The 27301-nt window shown below is 50.2% G+C and overlaps 1 protein-coding gene across 1 annotated transcript; it reads right to left on the bottom strand.

Annotated features, from left to right (window-relative positions):
* Positions 1–497: 497 nt before the first annotated feature.
* On the bottom strand, positions 498–26992 carry slc4a11 (solute carrier family 4 member 11). The gene is made up of 19 exons (XM_067243535.1): positions 26929–26992; positions 21899–22015; positions 20020–20063; positions 19429–19657; positions 13609–13690; positions 13326–13449; positions 11928–12137; positions 10078–10162; positions 9578–9703; positions 9314–9427; positions 8165–8297; positions 6211–6284; positions 5902–6106; positions 4854–4960; positions 4573–4738; positions 3909–4082; positions 3234–3429; positions 2732–2901; positions 498–1159 (listed from the first exon to the last, which is right to left on the bottom strand). Exons 1-19 carry the CDS (start codon positions 26960–26962, stop codon positions 1093–1095), a joined length of 2457 nt encoding a protein of 818 aa, XP_067099636.1. The 5' UTR covers positions 26963–26992; the 3' UTR covers positions 498–1092.
* Positions 26993–27301: the final 309 nt, after the last annotated feature.

Below are 27301 nucleotides of genomic sequence, written 5' to 3'. Positions count from 1 at the left end.
TTTGTGTTTGAACGACCAAACAAGCTTCACCAGGAGGTCTGAGCCCGAACCTTGATATGGTTGGAAGGATTTTAAGTAAACACTAACACAAAGCCCTATGTAAGAAAGATATTCAGACAGATACATAGATCAAGTTGGGAAACAAAATGAGAGAATATATTATATTATTAATAAACAATAATATAATTATTTCCAAATTAACAAAGAAAGTAAAAACCTTATTGTTGATTTTATATGCCCCTTTCATCTTAAAGACAAACATTCATTATGAGAAATAAATATCTATTTAAATTGCAAAAATATTTGAGTAAATCGGCATAATAAACATTCTTTAACTAGATCAAATTTGGACTGACATATTTACTTATAGTTCAGTGGAATGTATTATGCATTAGATAACTGGGGTGATTGCTTATCCTCCACCATAATGTGAGGCTTGGTGTGAGAAAGACAGAGAGAGAGAGAGAGAGAGAGAGAGAGACAGAGAGAGACAGAGAGAGACAGAGAGAGACAGAGAGAGACAGAGAGAGACAGAGAGAGAGAGAGAGAGAGAGAGAGAGAGAGAGAGAGAGAGAGAGAGAGACAGAGAGAGAGAGAGAGAGAGAGAGACAGAGAGAGAGAGAGAGAGAGAGAGAGAGAGAGAGAGAGAGAGAGAGACAGAGAAACAGAGAGATAGGGGGGGGATTAAAACTTTATTATCTTCTCATAGTGAATGTTGCTACCTCCCAAAATCAACAGGAATCTAAATGAAATGAGAGCGGCACATCTTGCTGCCTCCATGTCAGTCATGGCAACACAAACGTCTGAAGGGAAGTGACATCGGCAGATGAAGACGCTGCGTGAGTGCCAGGCAGCCAGAAGACACTCTGGCGGCTCTGCAGTCTTCTGCTCGTCTCCTCTGCCTCCTCTCCTTCTCTCTTCAACTCCTTCGTCCTCCTCTGCTCCACCTCTCCACCCCCCCTCCCCCTCCTCTTCCTGTCTTCAGTGCTGCACCACCATGGATGTTCTATTCTATTATAAAATTAAACAGTCTATTTACCTGCATTTAAAAATACAAATCCCAGGTGCCTGTTCCCCAAAGTCTCTATCTAGCTACATGTGTTGGGCGTCCATAATATCCAGGTATTTGGCCTGAATGATGTGAGGAAGCACACAGTTCCTGTGGAGAAAAACGAGACAAGACTGTTAGCTGCAGGAGGTTAATTCCCAGTGGCCTGTGCTACCCTGCAGGTGAGATTAGAGGCCTGTGCTACCCTGCAGGTGAGATTAGAGGCCTGTGCTACCCTGCAGGTGAGATTAGAGGCCTGTGCTACCCTGCAGGTGAGATTAGAGGCCTGTACTACCCTTCAGGTGAGATTAGAGGCCTGTGCTACCCTGCAGGTGAGATTAGAGGCCTGTGCTACCCTGCAGGTGAGATTAGAGGCCTGTGCTACCCTGCAGGTGAGATTAGAGGCCTGTGCTACCCTGCAGGTGAGATTAGAGGCCTGTGCTACCCTGCAGGTGAGATTAGAGGCCTGTACTACCCTGCAGGTGAGATTAGAGGCCTGTACTACCCTGCAGGTGAGATTAGAGGCCTGTACTAGCCTGCAGGTGAGATTAGAGGCCTGTACTACCCTGCAGGTGAGATTAGAGGCCTGTACTACCCTGCAGGTGAGATTAGAGGCCTGTACTACCCTGCAGGTGAGATTAGAGGCCTGTACCACCCTGCAGGTGAGATTAGAGGCCTGTACTACCCTGCAGGATTTGGGGTTAGGTAACTTCAGGTGTAACCCTTGGGTTTTGGTGTCACGACGGTGGTTCACTTGTTACATCACCATGGTAACTTCTGCTTCTCGGGAGCAAATCATGTTCAAGATAACAGATCAACACGTATGAAAGCACCGCTTACTGACCAATCGATTCTGTTAGAAAATAGCATCATCGTTCCTAGAAGATCCTGTGACCTTGGTGCTCACATTCTGGAGTGGGTCTCTTAGGAAGATTAGTTTTTAGAGTCTGACAACACCCTTTGGGCTTTCTCTGACGAGAATCTAGCCTATATGAAAGATATAGATTCTCAGCGGAGGAAATGGCTTATCAGTGTCAGCTTCTTGAGCCTTATAAGCTCATAACCTTATAAGATTGCCAAGTAAGCCTACTTTCAGGGTTGAACTATGTTTCATATTTGTGCTTTATTCTCTCCCAAGACCGTTTAACACAGCCAGGGCTGCAGATGGAAGGAGGCAAAAATGGTCTTACACACCATAAGAATACATGTGGGCAATACACAACTGAAATGACTGTCAGATGTACTCCTGCATTAATTATGGGACAGTGATATTGATAAGCCCACTAATTTATGCATTCACACAATCGGCAAGTTTTCACCAGATTTTATTTCCTGCCTGTGGGAGCAGCAATTGTGTTGATTTTAGCCTAGATGACATTTCTATTCTTCTCATTAGTTTATTATTATAGTTTTCTCATCTTGTATAAAATATGCAACTGCACTTGCCCATGTCTGAGATCGGTCATATGGAGCAAACATCGCCCCTTTTACGTGAATGCGCTCATGGCTATATTGGGAAAACCTGTGTTGAGTTAACGAGTTGATAACCACCATGGTGACACCTCTGATGTCTGATTGTGGTAGTCAGGCTTAGTGTAGCCAGCTAACAAAGAGATATCCTGGGTCTGTTGAACGTGCTCCATGGTATATCTGGCCTGTAAGGATCCAGTGGGCCCCCAGTACCTGATGGGAATGAGCAGGGCCATGAGCACAGGGAAGATCATCTTGGTGTAGGGCAGTGGGTACATGCCGAACGCACACAGCACCAGCAGCTGCACCATCTGCAGGAAGGTGAAGTAGTGGATCTTTCTCTGGGGGACCTTGCGGATGTAGTGGGTGGGGGGGTAGGAGGTCTGGTGGGGGAGGGGGGGGGGAGAGAGAGAGAGAAGCTGAAGAGAAGACTCATATACACAATAACTTGTGGTCAGGTGTGGTGTGGTCAGGTGTGGTGTGGTGTGGTCAGGTGTGGTGTGGTCAGGTGTGGTCAGGTGTGGTCAGGTGTGATGTGGTCAGGTGTGGTGTGGTCAGGTGTGGTGTGGTCAGGTCAGGTCAGGTGTGGTCAGGTCAGGTGTGGTGTGGTCAGGTGTGGTGTGGTCAGGTGTGGTGTGGTCAGGTGTGGTGTGGTCAGGTCAGGTGTGGTGTGGTCAGGTCAGGTGTGGTGTGGTCAGGTGCCTTCTCCCCCCACCTGTTCCTTCAACAGGAGAGCCATGCGGTCACACATCTGGTTCCCGTCGATGGAGGTGAGGGCGATGTAGAGGAAGAGGCCATACAGCACCGGCTTGGGGATCCACTGCAGGGGCACGGGCAGCAGGAACACAGACACGCCGATGAAGATGTTGGCCGCCAGCGACGTCAGCCTGGTCTCCTTCACCTGGACGATGCTGTGGAGGCACGGTGGTGAGGGGGACACACTGAGGGACACACGCTACCCAGCCATCCAGCTTTCCATCCGGCCATCAATCTATTGCTACATTTATATCCATCCATCCAGGTGTGTTGTTGCTCTGCATGAGGAAAAAGAGGATGGCGACAGAGGAGCAGACAAGCAGGAGAGAGACAGAGAGAGAGACAGAGAGAGAGAGACAGAGAGAGAGAGAGACAGAGAGAGAGAGAGACAGAGAGAGGAGCAGACAAGCAGGAGAGAGACAGAGAGAGAGACAGAGAGAGGAGAGACAGAGAGAGGAGCAGACAAGCAGGAGAGAGACAGAGAGAGAGAGACAGAGAGAGGAGCAGACAAGCAGGAGAGAGACAGAGAGAGAGACATAGAGAGGAGAGAGACAGAGAGGAGCAGACAAGCAGGAGAGAGACAGACAGAGATAGAGAGAGGAGCAGACATGTAGCTGAGGTGCTGGTGTCTCACGTCTCGTAGAGGTGTCCTCCCTCCACGTGCTGCTCCACCACGGCCAGCTGCCGCACATGCAGGGGGGAGTGGGGGAAGGCGGCATGCATCCATGGCAACCCCAGCACCGACATCAGCATGTTGATGAGTCCTGAGAGCATCAGGTCCCAGTGGTATGCTGTGCCTTTCAGCAGCCTGCGCACACACACACACACACACAGTTCATATACCAGCTTCTACACACATGCAGCATGAACACGCACGCCTTACTCTCTCTCACAAACACACTTTCTGCACGCACGTCTATGCATTCATCTTGCACACACGCACGTGCACACACACCAGCGCACACACAGACACATTCAAAGACAAATATCCCTCCCCCAAGGTTCTGTGTTAACTTAGTAATTGTTCTCTTTTTCTGTATAAAAAGTATATACACAAGTAGGACACACACACACAAACAAGTAAAGCAAAGTCTTACACAACCGTCGCATGAAAGGACATGCAGACCTTCAGAATGTCGTGGCACCAAAGCCATGGCTACAGCCTTCTGTCAGCAACATGTCAGCCAGGACAGCAGCTGTCATTCTCCCCCTTGACCTCCCCTGCCCTCCCCCGACCTCTCTTGGCCCCCCCCCAACCCCAACCCCCCCCCCCTCCCGGGTTTCAGAAGCACTCCTACCGGTTCTCCGGTGCATTGGTCAGCGACACCACAATGGTCTGGTCGATGAAGATGAGGATGGCGAGGAGCAGGCCCAGACCCATGGCACTCAGAACGTTGATGGCCGACAGCTTCTCAAACGGAGCCAAGTTGAACATGGGGGTGTTTTTAAAGTTGAACACTGGGACTGTGGAACATAAACACTCACATAAGCCCTATGGATAACTGATGGCGTGGAGGAGACAGAGGAGGGGAGACCGAGAGGAGGAGGAGAGGAGAGGAAACAGAGGAAGACTACTGACGCTCTATGTCGTTGAACAGGTAGGATCCTATAAAGGAGCACAGCAGGATGGAGATGGGCAAGGCACAGTCTGACAGCACCTCCCTCACCTTCACATGCAGGAACGGACTGAGACAGAGAGAGAGAGAGAGAGAGAGAGAGAGAGAGAGAGAGAGAGAGAGAGAGAGAGAGAGGGGAAAATACAATTACTTTAGACAAGGACAATGACTGCAATTCTGACACTACTTACTTGAGAGTCCAGTTTTCTTAACACAATTTAATCGGAGCCACAATGATTTGATTACGCAAAAACAATCAGAGAGGGAATCGTTTATACGTTTATTAAATCAGTGTGTGCTGTAAAGCCTTAATGATACCTCGTCCTATGTCTGACAGGGGTTCTTTTAGGTCAGTGTCAGTAAGGTGTTCTGCACACTAATCTTCTCTGTGTACCCTGCATCCTACCCTCTGTGTCATACTCTTCCTCCTACCCCCTTCCTTTTACCCCCTACATTTTCCCTCCTACGCTCTGTGCCCTACTCTACAACTTCTACCCCTACGTCCTACATCCTACCCCCTACCTACCCCCTACCTCCTCCCCTCTCCCTCTCACCTCCTCTTAAACTGGTACAGGGTGTATCCCATCCTACCTCCTCCCCTCCTCTTAAACTGGTACAGGGTGTATCCCACCCTACCTCCTCACCTCCTCTTAAACTGGTACAGGGTGTATCCCATCCTACCTCCTCACCTCCTCTTAAACTGGTACAGGGTGTATCCCATCCTACCTCCTCCCCTCTCCCTCTCACCTCCTCTTAAACTGGTACAGGGTGTATCCCATCCTACCTCCTCACCTCCTCTTAAACTGGTACAGGGTGTATCCCACCCTACCTCCTCCCCTCTCCCTCTCACCTCCTCTTAAACTGGTACAGGGTGTATCCCATCCTACCTCCTCACCTCCTCTTAAACTGGTACAGGGTGTATCCCACCCTACCTCCTCCCCTCTCCCTCTCACCTCCTCTTAAACTGGTACAGGGTGTATCCCACCCTACCTCCTCCCCTCTCCCTCTCACCTCCTCTTAAACTGGTACAGGGTGTATCCCATCCACAAGGTCCCCAGCATGAGCAGCAGACAGAGGACAGGCCTCTCCCGGGTGCACACGATGGTCGTCTCCTCCGTCACGTTGACCCCCAGCTGCCCCCACCTGTCCTGCAGCGGCTGGGAGGCCCCCATGCTCCCATTGGTCAGTGTGGGGGAGTGGTAGTATTTGTGAAAGACTGGGGCGAGGAGAGAGCATCGCAACATTGATCCGTCAGCATGCTAATAATTGCCAGGTGGAAGAAGGGGCAGATGTCAGGGGTCGTGGTGACGAGCAGCTTACTTTTGATGGTGCCTTTTAACGCGTCCACCACGAACGCTATGGAGATGAACAGAGCGATAATCTCCTCGGTGGACCTGCAGCATCACAATACCCAGAAATGTGGTCAAGTGATGTCATGACATGAGGTCAGTGACGTCCTTGTCACTGTACAAAGATCAGCTGTCTTGCGCTTTAACTTTGGTTGAGCAGTTCTCAAGTGCCTCAGGTCTTAAGCTGAACATTTCCAAGTGTGAGATCCTCTCTCTCTTTATTTATTAATAATAAATCGTTAAAAGAGATGAACATGGATTTTCTGGACTTTATCTGGAAAAATGAACCTCACAAACTTAAGAAGGAGGTGCTCTCTGATTGCAAACCCCAGGGAGGTTTACATTTCTTGGACTTCACAGACACGGTTAATTCATTTAGAGTCGGCTGGGTCAGGAGATGTCTTAAAAAACCATAAGGACTTTGGATGTATATCCACAATCATATATTTAACCAGATTGGTGGTCTTTCTTTTGTCTTAAAATGTAACTATGCCTGTAACAAATTACGTGTCATGTTGTCTAAATTTCACCAACAATGTCTTCTTGCATGGAAACTGTTTCATTCACAACTTCTCACCTCATAAAAACACTCATTTGGAACAATGCAGATATTACAGTTACAACTAAATTGTTTTTCTCTAGATGGTTTGAGAATGAAATTCATAATATTATTTATTTGTTTGATAGATCTGGCACTATACTGACATATGAACAATTTCTGTCACGTCATAGCCTCCCAGTCACAGTTAGGGAATTTAACTCACTCACTAAAGCTATCCCTAAGGGGTTAATCCAACTTATCAAAAGTCACCTTTCTTTTGGTATGGACAATGCAACACAACATAAATTACTTTTGAATGGGATTGTTGTGATAGACAAAGTGTGATAAACATATTCGCCAGATCTTTCAATTCAGAAAAGAATAACACCTAGAAGGAAATTCTACTGGGGATCTTTGGTTCAGGACATTAACTGGCAAAAAGCCTGGCTGTTACAGAGTAAATACTGTACCACAAATAAGGTAAAGGATGTTCACTTTAAAATTCTACATAAAATATATTCAGTGAATGTCAGTATAGCAAAATATACTGACTTAAGCTCTGCTTGTTCCTTTTGTGACAACACAGATGAAACAATGTGGCATCTCTTTTTTGAGTGTGAGAATAAAGTTTATTAAGGACTTAAATTACTATCTTTTTAAATTATCGTATTCTCTTACTGCAAAGGATTTCATCTTTTATTATGAGAACCCTGTGAACTACCCTTTGGAATATGTTGTAAACATTTTTGACTCTGCAAGCCAAATTTGTCCTCCACAGACAAAAATGACTACAAGGACAGAAATGGACTCGCTTCTTAATTCTCTTTGTTTGGTTAAAAATAACCAAAAAATTGTACTTTTATGTCTTCTCCACACGGTTGTGAAAGGTTAATTCATTCTTTCCTCTGTTCTGTTATTTTTCTGTCATTGTTGTTTCTCTGTGTATGTTTTAGTTTACTGCTGTACCAATATAATGTATGCTGTTCTTTGTTTTTCTGTATTGTCATTATGCATCAATATATATATATATATATGTTTTTTAAGTAACCTGTGGACAGTGATGTCATATGTGGTCAAGTATGTCATATAAATATGTAGTCACTGGTCAGTGATGTTATAGTAACATGTAGCCAGTGATGTAATAATAGCTAAATACCTAGACATGTGGTCAGGTGTGTCATAGCAACATGTTAGTGATGTCATAGCAACATGGTCAGTGATGTTATAGTCAGTGATGTCATAGCGGCACAATGACCAGACATGTGCTGTGACAGTGATGTCACAGTAACATGTGCTCAGTGATGTCATAGTAACATGTGCTCAGTGATGTCACAGAGGCCCGTGGGGTCGGGACTCGTGTGATATTGCAAACGAACAGGCTGACCTCTTGAAGAGCTTGACTATCAGACTGGCGTTGAAGACTCCTCCCAGGATGAGGAAGAGGCTGTTCCACAGGCCGATGCACGCGTAGAACGCAGTGAAGTTCAGATCGTAGTCATCACAGATCCCTCGAATCACTGCAGGCACACAGCCACATCACCGCGGTCACACACACAGCAGATAAGCCTGACCATCACATCTCGTAAGGTGTAGCCTAGCGTGATTCCCTCGCCCCCCTCCTCCTCATTTTATAGAGGGCATCCAGAACTATATGGGTGTACGATGCCTGCCTGTGTGCTTGCTACACTATAGCCCTACCAAACAACCTAGATACTACACATCAGCAGTGAGAAGACTTCATGTAACAGGACTGACTGGTGGTTGTCTGCTGCTAAAAAACACATCACTCTGACAGAGAAAAATGACACCCTGGGGAAGATGCAAAAATATGTGAAAAAAAAAAAGTCTGCAGCATTTGATGACTTCATTTAGACTTCAAAGCAGCCAGACTACTAAACAAGGACACAGGCAGAGCAGTGAATGAATGAGATGTTTCCTCTTGTGTATTTGTGTCCAGATGAGTGAAGATTTCACAAACAAACCACGGTTTTACTCAGACAAACACTCCTGGTAATGGTCTCCAATCAGGCCCACCAGAATGGGCTTAGTGCGATCCTATCACAATGACTTCAAACATCACCAGACCACATCCAAATAAACAATTTCGATATTAAAACTGCATCTTGGCATCACTGGCCATTAGTGGATCTCCATTCCACAGCTTCCAGCAGTCAACACAACTTAAATTCCAAACAAAACAAATACAATAATTACAGACATAAGTAAATAAACAAATTGCCAAATAAACCTCTCTACTGTAGTGTATTCCCAGCTAGGTCTCCCAAGGCCCTGGGGAACTACTGCTGCCTCTCTGGGTTCCAGACATCATCTACTGACTAACCCCAAACACTATTGGCATTTATCTGATGGAGCGGAGGAGTGAGTGTGAGGGAGAGAGAGATGGAGAGAGAGAGAAAGAGAGATGGAGAGAGAGAGAGAGAGAGAGAGCGATGGAGAGCTATGGAGAAAGAGATGGAGAAAGAGAGATGGAGAGAGAGTGACTGGTGAAGGTGAGGGAGAGCGTGAGACATACCAGATATGTAGATAGCCAAAGGAGCCGTGGTGAGAGGCACGACCAGAGGAGAGCCTGCAAACAGGGAGTAGATGATCCCTCCGATGCTCTGACCCACGATGGTCTTCTGGACGTCTGGGGACAGCAAGCACAGACCCTTTAGAACACAGTCACGTGTGTGTGTGTGTGTGTGTGTGTGTGTGTAAGAGAGTCTGCTAAATGACAATGTGGTGTGTGTGGGGGATATGCATGTGAGGTGTGTGTGTCTACGATGTGTGTCCCTACCAATCTCGCCGCGCGTGCTCTCGTCGTTGAGGGAGCCGAAAGCAATGGCAGGGAGCAGGATGGCGATGTAGAGGAAGATGGCGGTGGTCATGTACTTCAGCAGGGACTTGTTGCTGCCCACAACACCTGAGGAGACATACGTCAGGTCACACCGGGTAGAGGAGGAAGGAGATGGAGGAAGAAGAGGAGGTGGAGGAGGAAGAGGAGCTGGAGAAGGAAGAGGAGCTGGAGAAGGAAGAGGAGCTGGAGAAGGAAGAGGAGGTGGAAGAGGAGCTGGAGAAGGAAGAGGTGGAGGAGGAAGAGGAGGTGAAGGAAGAGGAGGTGAAGGAAGAGGAGGTGGAGGAGGAAGAGGAGCTGGAGAAGGAAGAGGAGGCGGAAGAGGAAGAGGAGCTGGAGGAGGAAGAGGAGCTGGAGAAGGAAGAGGAGCTGGAGAAGGAAGAGGAGGTGGAGAAGGAAGAGGAGCTGGAGAAGGAAGAGGAGGTGGAGAAGCCCCAACCTACCGTCAGTGAAGTCAGAGGGGTAGAGGGGCAACCTGCGACACAAGTCATCGTAGATTCCTCTTCCAGCCTTGAAGAAGTCCTTACACTGTGGACATACAGTCATGTAGCACTGCACACTGCCAAATACACCATGAAGATACCAGCTAGTTCATTACGATCCATTTGTTTTGTTGGAACAACAGCAGTGCACACAAGCTGCTGCTGGGAGAACTGTAAGGGGCGTACAGCAGGAGGGCCCTGAGAACCAAACAGTGGCATCATGCACAAGGAGGTCCAGCACCTGGTCAGGGTTTCCATTTTCACGCTGTACGTTATCCTGCTCATTACTCTACTTACTGAAGAAAAAAACAATCACTTGATGCAAACATGAGCATTTAAAAAAGATTTTTGATTTCATTCTTTTTTTATTGCTTCAGCTGAAAACAATAGTACGTTAGCATCCACATCAGCGGCCTGTTATTCAGTCCTGGGTCTTGTTGCAGGTGCCTGGGTTCAAATCCAACCTGGGAAATTAACTGCACGGCCTCCCTTCTCTATCTCTACTTCAATAAAGCAGAAATGCTTTTTGAGGTGTATCATATAGGCACTTCTTTCAAGGTATGTAAATGAGTACTTAAGGTGTGTGCTTCTATGAGAGCTTAGTGGGTTTGGGGGGGAAGTATAGGGTGAGGGACTGAGGGTAAACATCTCTCTTCTCTTATCTGACATTTATATGTCTGTTTTCAGCCCCCCCCCAAATCTTGATGTAAACACCCTGGAATGCTGAAACAAAAGGCCTCATTTCTCTCCGAGCTGCTTTTACGAAGCCACACAAGCTTGTCCATTAAAAACCTATACATAATGAAATCATTTATTATTACAAGGGTGTGTGTGTGGGGCAGACTGCCATGGCCCCTGGCCAGAGCCCGGCCCTGCTTTGATAAACAAGGTTTCCCAGAGAAATATTCGTCCACCTGTTTGCCATTCGTCAGAGTGGGTGATAGTGTTCGGGAGAGGAGGGGGGGGGGAGTTGAAACAAAACACACAACAACTTGGCCCCATTTTATTTCTGGAAGTATGAAAGAAATGTTGTGGTGGGTGGTCCTGCTAGGCCTGCTGAGGTAGGAGGTGGGCTGAACCCTCCCCAGGAGGACTCTGGCTGGAAGACTGTCTGCATGTCTGCCTGTCTCCCTCTCTGTCTGCCTGCCTACCTGTCTGCCTGCGATGTAGGAAGCCATGAGAGAGGCTGTGAGGGTGCAGGAGGCTAGGAGAGAAGCTGTAAGGATGTAGGAGGCTAGGAGAGAAGCTGTGAGGATGTAGGAGGTTAGGAGAGAGGCTGTGAGGATGAAGGAGGCTAGGAGAGAAGCTGTGAGGATGTAGGAGGTTAGGAGAGAGGCTGTGAGGATGAAGGAGGATAGGAGAGCGGCTGTGAGGATGAAGGAGGCTAGGAGAGAGGCTGTGAGGACAGAGATGGAAGGTTATTCATCTGATGAGGAAGGCTGGCAAAAGTTTATGCTGATTGATTAGAACGAGAAGAGAGAGGGACTGGAGCAAGCAGAGGAAAAAGGGCATCTCGGAGGAAGGGAGGAAGAGAGAGAGTACGAGAAAGCAAAGTAGAGAGAGGGCGGTAGAGAGAGAGGAGTAGAGAGAGGGAGAGATGAAGAGACGAGAGAGAGAAAGACAGGGAGGAAGAGAGAAAAAGTGTAAGAGGGAGGGAGGAAAGGGGGAGGTAGAGAAAGAGAAGGAAGAAGAGAGATGGACAGAGGTAGAGAGAGAGGGAGGTAGAGAAATGGACAGAACAGAAGATCAACCTAACACCCCCCACAACCCCCCCCCCTCCTCTCCACACACACACACACACACACACACACCTTGAGAGGTTTGTGGCTATGGGGGTCTGTCTCCTCCTCTTCGACGGTGGTGGGCTTCTGATTGGCGGCGGTGAGCTGGTGTCTCTGGAAGACCAGGGCCTCCTTGAACTCCTCCTGGGTCTTGGTCTCCAGCAGCTTCTGCCTGAAGGAGATGTCAGAGAACATGGTGGCAAAGGTGCGGCCCAGCTCCATCGCTGTCTTGGTGCTTTTCTGTCAGGAGGAGAACAGGAGATGGAGCAAACACACACAAAGCTCAAACTGCCACAGTCTTTCACTAAGCTGTCTGGGTTTCTTTGTGTGTGTGTGTTTGTGGTATCTGTGCTTATAAGTGTGTGTGTATCAGCAAATGTGTGTGTGTGTGTGTGTGTGAATGTATGTGTGTGTGTGGAGAAGTGAATGTGTGTGTTTGAGAGCTTCTGTACCAGTTAATCACATCTCCCAGAAAGGGAATGGTTGTTCTTCTAAATCTGGTAGCTGGTAGAGGTGTGTGGGGTGTGGGGCAGGTTTTCTGGTGGAGGTGTGGGGCAGGTTTGCTGGTGGAGGTGTGGGGTAGGTTTGCTGGTGGAGGTGTGTGGCAGGTTTGCTGGTGGAGGTGTGTGGGGCAGGTTTGCTGGTGGAGGTGTGGGGCAGGTTTGCTGGTGGAGGTGTGTGGGGCAGGTTTGCTGGTGGAGGTGTGTGGGGCAGGTTTGCTGGTGGAGGTGTGTGGCAGGTTTGCTGGTGGAGGTGTGGGGCAGGTTTGCTGGTGGAGGTGTGGGGCAGGTTTGCTGGTGGAGGTGTGTGGGGCAGGTTTGCTGGTGGAGGTGTGTGGCAGGTTTGCTGGTGGAGGTGTGTGGCAGGTTTGCTGGTGGAGGTGTGGGGCAGGTTTGCTGGTGGAGGTGTGTGGCAGGTTTGCTGGTGGAGGTGTGTGGGGCAGGTTTTCTGGTGGAGGTGTGGGGCAGGTTTGCTGGTGGAGGTGTGTGGGGCAGGTTTTCTGGTGGAGGTGTGGGGCAGGTTTGCTGGTAGAGGTGTGTGGGGCAGGTTTTCTGGTGGAGGTGTGGGGCAGGTGTGCTGGTGGAGGTGTGGGGCAGGTTTGCTGGTGGAGGTGTGTGGGGCAGGTTTTCTGGTGGAGGTGTGGGGCAGGTTTGCTGGTGGAGGTGTGTGGGGCAAGTTTTCTGGTGGAGGTGTGGGGCAGGTGTGCTGGTGGAGGTGTGGGGCAGGTTTGCTGGTGGAGGTGTGGGGCAGGTTTGCTGGTGGAGGTGTGTGGGGCAGGTGTGCTGGTGGAGGTGTGGGGCAGGTTTGCTGGTGGAGGTGTGTGGGGCAGGTTTGCTGGTAGAAGTGTGTATGTGTGTGAGGGGGGGGGGGGGGGGTAGGGTTGCTGTTAGTTTGTGAGTGCGTGTATGTGGGGGGGGAGGGGGTTACCATTTTGAGGGGGGCCAGGATGAGGATGACATAGCGGACCTCACAGCAGTTCTCCCCCCAGTTCTGAGGACGCTCCAGACGAGAGATGCACACGTGACGCCTCTGCAGGCTCTTCACGTTGCACCTTCAACACACAGGTCACAGGGGTCAGCGACCCTCCCACACACAGCTCATTCAGAAGCGGCTAGCCAGGCCTGCTCCTCAGATCACTGTCATTATCATTAACACCCTCTGAGTTCTTTATTCCCTAAAACACACACACACACACAGAAATGTTACTTACAGGATGCAGAGCCAGGACTGCTGGTACTGAATCCCCGTTGCCGTGGCAGTGACCCCTTGCATGGTCTCTGACAGCAGGTGCACTGTAAGAACACCACAGGTTAACCCCTGACCTTTACCGTGGCCTTAACCTGAACCCCAGCCCTAATGCTAATCATGACCCTAATCCTGGTCTTAAACCTGACCCTGACCCTAACGCTATCCCACACTCACCCTACCCTACCCTAACTCAACCTCACCCACCCTGATCCTAACTCGATCTCAGCAACCTTAACCCTAACCCACCCTCACCCACCCTCGCCCTAATTCAACCTCACTGTAACACGCCCTGATCCTAACCCACCCCACCCACACCCCACCTTGAACAACAAACACAGCACCACGTCTACATGCACACCACACCACAGCAGGCTGGATGCTCCATCCGACACATACTGGAACACTGAACGAAGCGGAGGGTTCACATGGAAACCAAAGACCTGCCTGACGGTTCTGTCAGCGTCGTCTTTGTGATGACTTCCCAGCAGCGCTGCTGGTCTACCCGAGGCAGCTACAGAACCCCCCTCCCCCCCAGGGTGCAGAGCCAAAGCATGGTGTGTTTGTTGTTCTCCTGTAATGACTAGTTTACAGAGTCCAGGAGACATGTTGGGTATCATGAGCAGCTAGCCACATCATTTCCCTATCAGTGTGATTCTCCCTGCCCCCCCAACCCCCCACCCCCCGTTCCCCCCATCCCCATCTCATCAATAAGACATTCTCCATTCATGCCAGAAAATGATGGGTGTCGCCATGACAACAGAATTACTGAGCCAGAGGAGGGGGGTGGTGGTGGAAGGGGGGCAGAGGGGGTTAGAGGAGGTTGAGAAAGAGAGGGAAAAAAGGAAAGGAGAGACAAGGGTGAGTAGAAGGGTAGTGAGAGAGAGACAGATGCTCAGAGACATACTCAGAGAAAAAAGAAAGTGAGAGAGAATAAGATGGACTGGGATTCAATTAATAGCACTAAGCCTGACAGGCATGTCATAATCAAAACCTTCCAATTTCTCATTGACGTCAGTGAGCTGTCTGAGTTTACATTTACATTTAGTCATTTAGCAGACGCTCTTATCCAGAGCGACTTACAGTAAGTACAGGGACATTCCCCCGAGGCAAGTAAGGTGAAGTGCCTTGCCCAAGGACACAACGTCAGTTGGCATGACCGGGAATCGAACTGGCAACCTTTGGATTACTAGCCCGATTCCCTCACCGCTCAGCCACCTGACTCCCTTTCCCCATTTCAACAGGCTAGCAGACTATTCACAGTCTATACCAACAAACTAGCATGATAGCAGGCTAGTTACAGTCTACCAACAGGCTAGCAGGATGTCAGGTTAGTCACAGTCTACTCTATACAAACAGGCTATCAGTCTAGTCACAGTCTATACCAACAGGCTAGTCATAGTCTATACCATGAAGCTATCAGTCTAGTCACAGTCTATACCAACAGGCTAGCAGGCTAGTCACAGTCTATACCAACAGGCTAGCAGGCTAGTCACATACCACACCAACAAGCTAGTCACAGACCAGACCATCAGGCTAGCAGGACAGAAGACTAGTCACAGGCATGTCTAGGGATAGAGATCCAGCACTCAGAGCAGACAGACAGACAGCTCTAATCCCACTGGGCTGGGACATGGACAGAGAGAGACATATCAGTTGACTCAGACACAGAAGGGACACGGTTATTCATGTCAGTGCGCCTGCACAGCTGCTGCAGGGGTGCGTTTGATGTGTGAGATGTGTGTGGGCAGACTGTCGCTGCGGTCCACCTGTCTGTGGTCACCAGGCTGGACCGGCAGCTGGCCCAACCGCAAGTCATTAACATGCTGCCACGCTGGACACTGTTTCTGTTTTTGAGATTTCTTCTAGATTTCGTCAGTGTTTGATGTGTTGACACACATTGTAAGCTCACAGAAACACACACACATTGTATATCAAACACAACACACTTCAATGGAAAGTGGGTTGTTCTGAGGACGAGAAGCTAGGAGTCTGGTTGGCTGGTTTCCTTTGATGTGACTGCCTATTGGCCTATTGTAGGATTCTTTAACCGAGTTATATGCTTGGTAAAGTTTGGAGGGGAAAAAAAACGCTCCAATTTATTTTCAATTTTCTTAAACTGCATGCGAGGATAATGCTTGCAGAAATGAGCGGTTGGTTGGTGTACACAGAGCAGATAGCCGGCTAGACTGTTTGTCACGTGACCAGTAACTTCAGACGTCCTGCTTGGAAGCGGGTGACAGCGACGGGAAGGCCTGAGGGAACGCGCTCCTCAGAGCTCAGTGGCTCGGGAGCGTTCCCCACTGGGACGCCTCTCCACTGGACACGACGGCAGCATGAAATGAAACAACAAGCCCTTTAACCCTCAGGATACATCCCATAATACTGGCAGATGAGTGCACGCTTGGAGAGGTGTGCGAGCGTCCCTGAGGGCAGGGGGGGGCGGGGCCAGATTCCCTTACTAGAAAGGGATCAACACTCTCCACCCCAGCTTACACCAGGCACATTACACCACAGCCAATCACAACGCAGAGGACACATGCTAAATAGTGTGATTGGCTGATGAGAGGGTCACTAGGAATGGGTCGATTACAAGTAAGGTAACTTATGGGCGATGGAGAGGGGGGGGGGGTATCTGCAGCTCGTCACTGATAGGCTACAACGATATCCATATCAATGCTTAAGGCTTCATCACTACTCAATGGCCATTTTGGTAATTTTGCCCAACAAATACAGAAGACTGATCCAGATGAAGGGATTTAAACCGAGTCAAAGCACAGATGTTTCAGTAGAAGAGTTTGTTTGTATCTCTGGGACATGGCCCAACGTTGGAATGGCCCCGACTAGGTTTCCCTCCGACCAGCTCATGGCTCAATACATCGACCCAGTCCTACACAGCAGACGAACAAACACTGATGGGGATGAGCTCTGAAGCAGGACACATCACAACCTCATGGTGGCCAATGTTGACCTTCTCATCCACTTCGCACAGCTTACCGTCGTCAAAGAAAACGAAACTTTGAGACTTGGCTGCACAAGGGAACCAAGGAGAGGGGGAGAAGATTGGATTTAGACATATGGACGGAGAGGAGAGAAAACACTGATTAACTTTGGAATTTTATGTCACCGACTGCTCTCTGCACATACACACACACACTCACAGACTCTCCTTCTCTCTCTGTCTCTCTCTCTCTGTCTCTCTCTCTCTCTCTCTCACACACACACACACACCATACAGTACTTAGTCATTCACACACATACATATGTGGTGAGCCAAAGCTTCATTTCCTCCCTTGCTCAGCCTCGTGCATATTAAACACAATGTTCCTGGGCAGCCCCCCCTTGTGTCTGCCATCCGCAGAGGAGATGGGATCTTGATTACCGTCTACACACTATTACCTCAAAATGTATTTCATCATCGATAAGGGTGAAAAGTCAAACTGAAACAAAAGAATTCTCCAATTTAAGTGGAAGAATGGAGAAGAGCTGAGGCCCCAGGATCATTTGTCATGTCGGTTTCAACATGAATAAGCAATGAGATGATTTAATTTCTTATTCTGACTTGTCCCCCGGTGGCAGAAGGCTATCCCTGGTGTTTCTAGAGAGTCGTGCTGGAAGGTACGGTTGATAAACAGGTACACACAGATGTTTCGCAACACCCCCGCCCTTGCCAACCCCCCCCCCCCCCCCCACCTACACCCATCCTCACATTAACCACAGGATTGCACGCTGGGTGAGAGGGAAAAGAGTCCTCTTGCATTTTGTTGAATAAAAATACAACATTTTGGGCATTTTGATTCGAGTCAACAAATAAAGCAGGAGGGAATTATGTAAATGGAGGCAAAGTGAAGAGCCAGCGAGATCGATCAGAGGTGACAGTAATTTCAGGAGGAATTATAGCACAATCATCATAAACAGCACCCACAATCAGAGACACAGGGAGACACGCAGAGGGAGAGAGAGACATAGCAAAAGAGAGATACATATAAAAAGAGAGAGGAAGAAAGGAAGAACGAAGGGTGAAAAAAGGGAGAAAGACAGACATAGTAAGAGAAAGAGAGAGAGGAAACGAGAGAGAGAGAGAGAGAGAGAGAGAGAGAGAGAGAGAGAGAGAGAGAGAGAGAGAGAGAGAGAGAGAGAGAGAGAGAGAGAGAGAGAGAGAGAGAGAGAGAGAGAGAGAGAGAGAGAAAGACAAGCAGCAGTCTCTGAGGATAGAAGCATAGAGTGATTATTCAAAAGTTGTCAATCATTTTAGTATCATTATCATCATCTTAGTCGTCACCACCTTTGTCACCACAGGTGTTATGGGTTCAACAATTCAACCGCTTATTTGACTTCTACAGTAGTGGTCCATTTTACCTAAAGAATAAACCGTAGTTATTATTGATAAATTTACTTTTTAGCTAAAAAGATTTTTTACCAATGTAAAAAACAACATTACTATTTGGGGATAGTTCTGCTAATTATGAAATGGTTCTAATCTCTCTGCACTTTATCAGGCAGCCAAGGCATGCTACATCCTGATAAATCCTCTACCCTGCCTCTCCTCTGCCTCTAATCTACCCTGCCTCTCCTTGATCTCCCCTCTCCTCCGCCTCTACACCCTGCCTCTCCACCTGTCTTTACTCTGCCTCTATCCTGCCAAGTAGGAGTCTAGTGTGGTCTGGTCAACTCATCTTATTGTAGTGCAGCCTACTGTCAAATGATTAAACAACCTGCCATCCTGAGTGGGGCTGTGTTGCTGCAGGAAACTCCTCTAAGTCTGTTAGGAGATGAACCAGAGACATGTGGCTGTGGTGAACCAGAGACATGTTGCCATGGTAACTCAGAGACATGTTGCCGTGGGATCAGACAGACAGGAGAAGCTCTGAGGGAAGTTTAAGGAGATAGTTGCTGCACGAGTTATCGATGACAGAAGTTAATTATCACCTCCTAGATTAGTGTGAGCTACGGACACACAAGCACCTTCTGGATAGAAAAGTGTCAGGCCAGAGTCTGCTACCCTGACAGGCCTGACTGCCCTCTGCCTACCCTGACTGTTCCACCTACCCTGACTGTTCCACCTACCCTGACTGTTCCACCTATCCTGACAGTTCCACCTACCCTGACTGTTCCACCTACCCTGACTGTTCCACCTACCCTGACTGTTCCACCTACCCTGACTGTTCCACCTATCCTGACTGTTCCACCTACCCTGACTGTTCCACCTACCCTGACTGTTCCACCTACCCTGACTGTTCCACCTATCCTGACTGTTCCACCTACCCTGACTGTTGCACCTACCCTGACTGTTCCACCTATCCTGACTGTTCCACCTACCCTGACTGTTCCACCTACCCTGACTGTTCCACCTACCCTGACTGTTCCACCTACCTGACTGTTCCACCTACCCTGACTGTTGCACCTACCCTGACTGTTCTCTTATCTACCCTGACTTATCTGATCTATTCTGACTGTTCTTTTATCGATCCTGACTGATCTGTGATCTAACCCTGACTGTTCTCTTATCTACCCTGACAGTTCCACCTACCCTGACTGTTCCCTTATCTACCCTGACAGTTCCACCTACCCTGACTGCCCCCTGACTGTTCCATCTACCCTGACTGCCCCCTGACTGTTCCATCTACCCTGACTTATCTGATCTACCGTGACTGTTCCTTTACCGATCCTGACTGTTCTGTGACCTAACCCTGACTTATCCACCCTAGTGGTCAGTTATGATAGCGAACAGTGTAGCGAACACGTAGTTATGTCCCGGAGGTGGAGACGGCGTCGCCGTGCTTACCGCTGACCTCCTGCGCCCCGGCGTCGGTGAACAGCATGCTCATGACGTCCTCGAAGTTGCAGCCGGGCTCGGCGGTGTGGTTCTCCTGGCCCACGTGGTGCAGCATCCTCTTCAGCACGTCGTCCAGGGACGCCGCCGTCTCGTCCAGCAGGATGCTGGCCCGCGCCAGGAAGCCGTCCAGGTCTCGGTGTGCACGCACCTCCTCCTCAAAGTTCATCAGCTTAACATACTGGAAAGGGGGGGGGGGGGGGGGGGGGGAAGGTCGATGGAGGATGTGGGGCGAGAAGGGAGAGGGGGAGGGAAGGAAGGAAGAGAGGAGATGGAGGGAGCGGAAGAGAGATGAAAGGGCAGAACGGTAGGGGAGGGAGAGATAAGCGGGAGGGAGAGAGGGAAGGGAGACGGACAGACAGACAGACAGACAGACAGGCACAGGAAGACAGATCGAGATGTATACAGACATACTAGCTCCAAGCATCTCAAGACAAGACAACACTGATGTTTCTGGTTCAAACAGCAGCACTGAGCCATGTGAACAGCTCCAGTACCAACCCCAGACCCCATGGGCCGGGTCAGGACCAACGTCATCCTTACCTTCCGAGATGTGTTCAGTAGGACGCAGCCAGAATCATCGGAATCTAGAGGAGGAGGAGGGAGAGGGAGTGATTACAGCCCTGTGGTAGCTGTGGCTGAGGGCCGTGAGGTCCACCACCTCCAGACCAGGGACGAAGGCCTGGAGCTGGACCAGGTCCTGGACCCTCACACGTGAACAGCTGAAGAAGCGCTGTGGAAGGACTTGGACTTGGGAAATGGATTTAATCCTGCTGAAATGTCGAGAGGGTGGCCTCGAAAAGCTCCTACAGAGCAGGGATTGGGAGTTCTGCACTGATAAGGACACAACACGCACTTTGTAAAGGAGAAGCTGGTTCCATGTCCTCTGAACAAGTACAAAGGTCTGGAATGATATCGGCTACAGTGCGAGAAGCACCCCAAAAAATACATGAAAAAATCCATTCTACATTTGCTGCCGCTTGTGCGGGGAGCAGAGAGAGCGTTTTAGGTGCGAGCTCCTTTGATGTGCAGCCTGGGAGAGAGCAGCCTTGTCTTCTCAGTACCTCTCCCTCCCTCCCGCGTTGCATAACCCAGTCTTCCCCGGGAACAGGAAGGATGACCTGATTAGGAGACGGGCTTCCCTCCCCTGCTACCCGAGTCTGCTCCAGCAGGAAATCAAATCAGTCATTCTTCCTCTTCCATCTCGTACTCTTCCTCTCGCTATCTCTTCCTCCTCAGAGGGGAGTCCTAGTAACAGAGCGACCATCCTGACAACACCTCCGCCAAGCACCCCGGGACAGATCAGTAAATCCACGTGCACCGCTGTCTAGGTGTACCCTGTCTGTGTGTGCACGCCTGGAGGCAAGGGGTTGACAAGAGAGGCAGGGGAGAGGAGGCAGGAGAAGAGGCCGGGGAGGAGGGGAAAGGCAGATGAGAGCAGCGGAGAGGCAGAGCAGGAGAGATAGAGGAGAGGCAAGGAGGAAGGAGAGGAGAGGCAGAGGACAGAAGGCAGGAGAGGAGGCAGAGGAAAGAAGGCAGGAGAGGAGAGGCAGAGGAGCCGATTCTAAAATGAGACTATCAGAGAGAGTGTAGGATTTGGTTCATCAAAGCCGTCCTATCAAAGGGCTGCTGGGCTCATCTCCCTAGGAGAGAGAGCTGCTCTAATTGCTGTCAGGCTCCAGCCATGAGGAGATCTCCATATAGGATTACCTAGGCCCTCTGTAATGGCTTCTGTACATTTCGGTATGTGGCTTAAGGTAATCCTGAATGTGTGGTGGATTAGGAGCAGGAAGAGGGACTTGTGAGCCGATTCATTTCCCCGCTGGGCTGCATGTACAAGGGTGGGGGGTGCTAATTATGGTTAATGATATTCAAATGAACGATGGGGTTGCGTAAGCGCGGTTCTAGCGTGGCGGCGACGGCTTCCAGAGGAAGTGGCCCGTTTGTCTGTTCATTATGACATCATCCCATACGCTCAAACACACACACACACGATCGTAGACAGTCACATGTTTCTTGTCGTGACCGAGTCCATGCCTGCTGTCTGGCAGCAGTGACATCAGGTGATCAGGAGCGATCCTCTCCTCCTGCCAGACTCACCGTGGGTCTCCCAGAGAGCCCGGGGGGGGGAAAGCAGTCACCTGTCACACTCGCTCTCCTTGTGCACCTGGGGACTGTTGCCAAGGCAACACTAACCTGTTGACCTGCGGTGTACCAGGGATGGGGGCAAATTACCTGCGGCCGCAGCTAAGATGCTGCCACAGGGCCCAGCACCTGGTGCCAGACTGACCTGTCACCCCCTACCCCCCCCTCCTCCTCCCGCTCCTCCCAGCTCCAGTCACCTAATCGCTGATAAACAACCCCCCCCCCCCCCCCCCCCCAAACGAGAAGCCTCCAGGCTCCCGCCCCCCCAGACCCTTACCTGGTCCAGGGCTGTTCTGGTTGGTGTAAAGGTGGACGTCGTCTCTGCAGGCCGTGGGGGAGTCTTGCCCCTCCTCTCTGCCCTCGCTGCCCTCCTCCTGCTCCGCCTCCCGCTGCTCTGAGGACACAACAGCACAGGGTCACCCCCCGGACAGGCTCCTCCCCCACCCTGCCAGCCTCACCCCCATCCAACCTCTCCAGCCTCACGCCTAACACCTCCAGCCTCACCCCTATCCATCTGCCTAACCCATGCCTGCCTGCTTCACCCTACTTGCCTCGGGGGAATGTCCCTGTACTTACTGTAAGTTGCTCTGGATAAGAGCGTCTGCTAAATTACTAAATGTAATGTAATGTAAATGTGTGTTGGAGCAGGGAAACATCTAAAACATGCCGGACGGGGTACTTGAGGACCAGGGTTGAGAACCACTGCTCTATACATCTGCCCCCCCCCCCCCCCAACCAACCCCCTGCCTCTATCTACCTCCTCCCTCCTGTGGCACGGCTAGTGCATCCACCTTGGAAAGACCAGCTCCTGCTCTCACCCTGCTCCCCTCTCCTCACCAGACCAGACACCGTGACTTTGAGATCACCTTGAGTCTCAGACAATACTGCACAAACAGACTGAGTCGTGACCAAGTACAGGAGGGGGGCATATCTACAGCAGGAGGGGGGGGCATATCTACAGAAGGAGAGGGGGGGGGCATATCTATAGCAGGAGGGGGGGGCATATCTACAGCAGGGGAGAGGGGGGGGCATATCTATAGCAGGAGGGGGGGGGCATATCTACAGCAGGAGAGGGGGGGGCATATCTATAGCAGGAGGGGGGGGCATATCTACAGCAGGGGAGACATATCTACAACAGGAGGGGGGGGCATATCTACAGCAGGAGGGGGGGGCATATCTACAGCAGGAGGGGGGGGGGGGGCATATCTACAGCAGGAGGGGGGGGGCATATCTACAGCAGGAGGGTGGGGGCATATCTACAACATAACGGCTGTCTTTTATAAAGGGTGTTGACGTTGGTGCTCACAATACCTTTTTGGGTGTGCGTTTGCGTGCGAGTGTGCTCTTGTGTGGTGTGAACGTGTGTGAGGGTTGCTGGCGTGTGTACGAGTTCTGTGTGCATATAATCGTGTGTGTGTGTGTGTATGTGTGTGTGTGTGTGTGTGTGTGTGTGTGTGAGTGAGAGAGAGATGGGGGGGGTAATTGGACAGGGGATACATGGAAGCACAGTGTGTCCCTGCTGACTGCACCATACATACTAATTTGGTGCCTTTCCTTGAGGGCAATGATACAGTTACAAGACACTTCAGCCACATCATTACTTACATCCCAACCAGGGGGGATGGGGTGTATTACATTCTTCATCATCCTCTACATACAGTTAGGTCCATAAGTATTTGGACATTGACACAATATTCATCATTTTGGCTCTGTATACCACCACAATGGATTTGAAATGAAACAATCAAGATGTGCTTTAAGTGCAGACTTTCAGCAAAAGCAAATCAGGTGAACGGTGTAGGAATTACAATACATTTTATATGTGGCCCCCCCCTTTTTAAGGGACCAAAAGTAATTGGACAATTGGCTGCTCAGCTGTTCCATGGCCAGGTGTATGTTATTCCCTCATAAAGGGAGTTCGTTATTTCATTGACAAGGAGCAGATAAAAGGTCTAGAGTTCATTTCAAGTATGGTATTTGTGTTTGGAATCTGTTGCTGTCAACTCTCAATATGAAGTCCAAAGAGCTGTCACCATCAGTGAAGCAAGCCATCGTTAGGCTGAAAAATCAAAACAAACCTATCAGAGAGATAGCAAAAACATTAGGTGTGGCCAAATCAACTGTTTGGTACATTCTTAAAAAGAAAGAACGCACTGGTGAGCTCAGCAACACCAAAAGACCCGGAAGACCACGGAAAACAACTGTGGTGGATGACAGAAGAATTCTTTCCCTGGTGAAGAAAAACCCCTTCACAACAGTTGGCCAGATCAAGAACACTCTCCAGGAGGTAGGCGTATCTGTGTCAAAGTCAACAATTAAGAGAAGACTTCACCAGAGTAAATACAGAGGGTTCACCACAAGATGTAAACCATTGGTGAGTCTCAAAAACAGGAAGACCAGATTAGAGTTTGCCAAAAAACATCTAAAAGAGCCTGTACAGTTCTGGAACAACATCCTATGGACAGATGAGACCAAGATCAACTTGTACCAGAATGATGGGAAGAGAAGAGTATGGAGAAGGGAAGGAACTGCTCATGATCCAAAGCATACCACCTCATCAGTGAAGCATGGTGGAGGTAGTGTTATGGCGTGGGCATGTATGGCTGCCAATGGAACTGGTTCCCTTTTATTTATCGATGATGTGACTGCTGACAAAAGCAGTAGGATGAATTCTGAAGTGTTTCGGGCAATATTATCTGCTCAGATTCAGCCAAATGCTTCAGAACTCATAGGACGGCGCTTCACAGTGCAGATGGACAATGACCCGAAGCATACTGCGAAAGCAACCAAAGAGTTTAAGGAAAAGAAGTGGAATGTTCTGCAATGGCCAAGTCAATCACCTGACCTAAATCCAATTGAGCATGCATTTCACTTGCTAAAGACAAAACTGAAGGGAAAATGCCCCAAGAACAAGCAGGAACTGAAGACAGTTGCAGTAGAGGCCTGGCAGAGCATCACCAGGGACGAAACCCAGCGTCTGGTGATGTCTATGGGTTCCAGACTTCTGGCTGTCATTGACTGCAAAGGATTTGCAACCAAGTATTAAAAGTGACAATTAGATTTATGATTATGTTAGTTTGTCCAATTATTTTTGGTCCCTTAAAAAGGGGGGGGGGCACATATAAAATGTGTTGTAATTCCTACACCGTTCACCTGATTTGGATGTAAATACCCTGAAATTAAAGCTGAAAGTTTGCACTTAAAGCACATCTTGGTTGTTTCATTTCAAATCCATTGTGGTGGTATACAGAGCCAAAATGATGAAAATTGTTCCAATGTCCAAATACTTATGGACCTAACTGTATCTTCATACTTCGCCATTCATTTTCTACATCGGCTGACAAGCCAAACATTATGACCACCTGTCTAATAACCGGTTGGTCCTCTGCATGCCGCCAAAACAGCGCGGGCCCCAGAGGCCCCGGCCTCTACCACACCCTGAGGACGTGCCGTGGCGTCTGACACCAGCAGCAGATCTTTCCAGTCCTGTCAGCTGCGAGGTGGACCTGCGCCGTGATCTGATTGGTCGGTTCAGGACATGTCACAAATGCTCAACCAGACTGACGCCTGCGGAATGAGGAGGCCAGGGCTCCACCTTCAACACCTCGTCATGCTCCCCAAACTGTTTCCCCAACGACGTGTGCAGTGTGGCGGGGCGCGCCATCCTGCTGAAAGAGGCCACTGGCATCGGGGAAGGACATTCCCATGAAGGGGTGTACTTGGTCTGCAAGGATCTTTTTTAGGGTCGCTGGAAAGTGTCAAACTGACGTCCACATGAATGGCCTGGGACCAGGGTTTCCCAGCAGAACATCGCCCAGAGCACCACACACCCTCCTCTGCCTAGAGACAGGGGCATCACAGGCCCTCCTCTGCCTAGAGACAGGGGCACCACACACCCTCCTCTGCCTAGAGACAGGGGCATCACGGGCCCTCCTCTGCCTAGAGACAGGGGCATCACGGGCCCTCCTCTGCCTAGAGACAGGGGCATCACGGGCCCTCCTCTGTCTAGAGACAGGGGCATCACACGCCCTCCTCTGCCCAGAGACAGGGGCATCACACGCCCTCCTCTGCCTAGAGACAGGGGCATCACGGGCCCTCCTCTGCCTAGGACAGGGGCATCACGGGCCCTCCTCTGCCTAGAGACAGGGGCATCACACGCCCTCCTCTGCCTAGAGACAGGGGCATCACACGCCCTCCTCTGCCTAGAGACAGGGGCATCACGGGCCCTCCTCTGTCTAGAGACAGGGGCATCACGGGCCCTCCTCTGCCTAGAGACAGGGGCATCACACGCCCTCCTCTGCCTAGAGACAGGGGCATCACGGGCCCTCCTCTGTCTAGAGACGGGCATCACGGGCCCTCCTCTGTCTAGAGACAGGGGCATCACGGGCCCTCCTCTGTCTAGAGACAGGGGCATCACGGGCCCTCCTCTGTCTAGAGACAGGGGCATCACGGGCCCTCCTCTGTCTAGAGACAGGGGCATCACGGGCCCTCCTCTGTCTAGAGACAGGGGCATCACGGGCCCTCCTCTGTCTAGAGACAGGGGCATCACGGGCCCTCCTCTGTCTAGAGACAGGGGCATCACGGGCCCTCCTCTGTCTAGAGACAGGGGCATCACACGCCCTCCTCTGCCTAGAGACAGGGGCATCACGGGCCCTCCTCTGCCTAGAGACAGGGGCATCACGGGCCCTCCTCTGTCTAGAGACAGGGGCATCACGGGCCCTCCTCTGCCTAGAGACAGGGGCATCACACGCCCTCCTCTGCCTAGAGACAGGGGCATCACGGGCCCTCCTCTGTCTAGAGACAGGCATCACGGGCCCTCCTCTGTCTAGAGACAGGGGCATCACGGGCCCTCCTCTGCCTAGAGACAGGGGCATCACACGCCCTCCTCTGCCTAGAGACAGGGGCATCACGGGCCCTCCTCTGCCCAGAGACAGGGGCATCACACGCCCTCCTCTGCCCAGAGACAGGGGCATCACGGGCACTCTGACCGCTCTGTGGCTCCGCTCCCTTGTCAAAGCCCATTTTTCCTGCATGCAGCACGTTGACTACGACCGAGGAGTTGAACAACGCTCTCCGCCTCACCTGTGAGTGTGCACACGCAGCATACATCACTATGTGTGTATCACTATGGTGTGTGTATGACTACGGTTTGTGTATCACTATGGTGTGTGTATCACTATGGTGTATGTATCATTACGGTATGTGTATCACTACGGTGTGTGTATCACTATGGTGTGTGTATCACTATGGTGTGTGTATCACTATGGTGTGTGTATCAGTCTGATGTGACTAGAGCTGCTCACTCACCCATTTCTTGGAAGAAGTATCCATTCTTGGACATCCCCGAGATGGGGGCCTCTGTAGAGAAGAGGGAGATACAGTCTGGTCAGTCTGCACCAACATAACATCATGAACCATTAAATCAATATATTCTAGATAGTTATCATACAATTCTACAGATGAATTCAGTCCAAAGCACAATCTAAAGACAGTAATGGTGTGTGTTTGTGTACAGTTTATGCCTCCAGAGCTCTCTGTGTGTGTGTGTGTGTGTGTGTGCTGAAGGCGCTGGTACATCAGGGTAGATGTAGAGATGATCTGTGTTGTGCTGGAGGCGCTGGGGGGGGGGGGGGGGGTGGAGCGCTTATACTTCAGTCAAGCTTCTCTCCAGCATTGATCT

Source organism: Osmerus mordax, chromosome 9 (genome assembly GCF_038355195.1).
Source record: "Osmerus mordax isolate fOsmMor3 chromosome 9, fOsmMor3.pri, whole genome shotgun sequence".
Classification (NCBI taxonomy): Eukaryota; Metazoa; Chordata; class Actinopteri; order Osmeriformes; family Osmeridae; genus Osmerus; species Osmerus mordax.
This window is presented reverse-complemented; position numbering and strand designations above follow the sequence as displayed.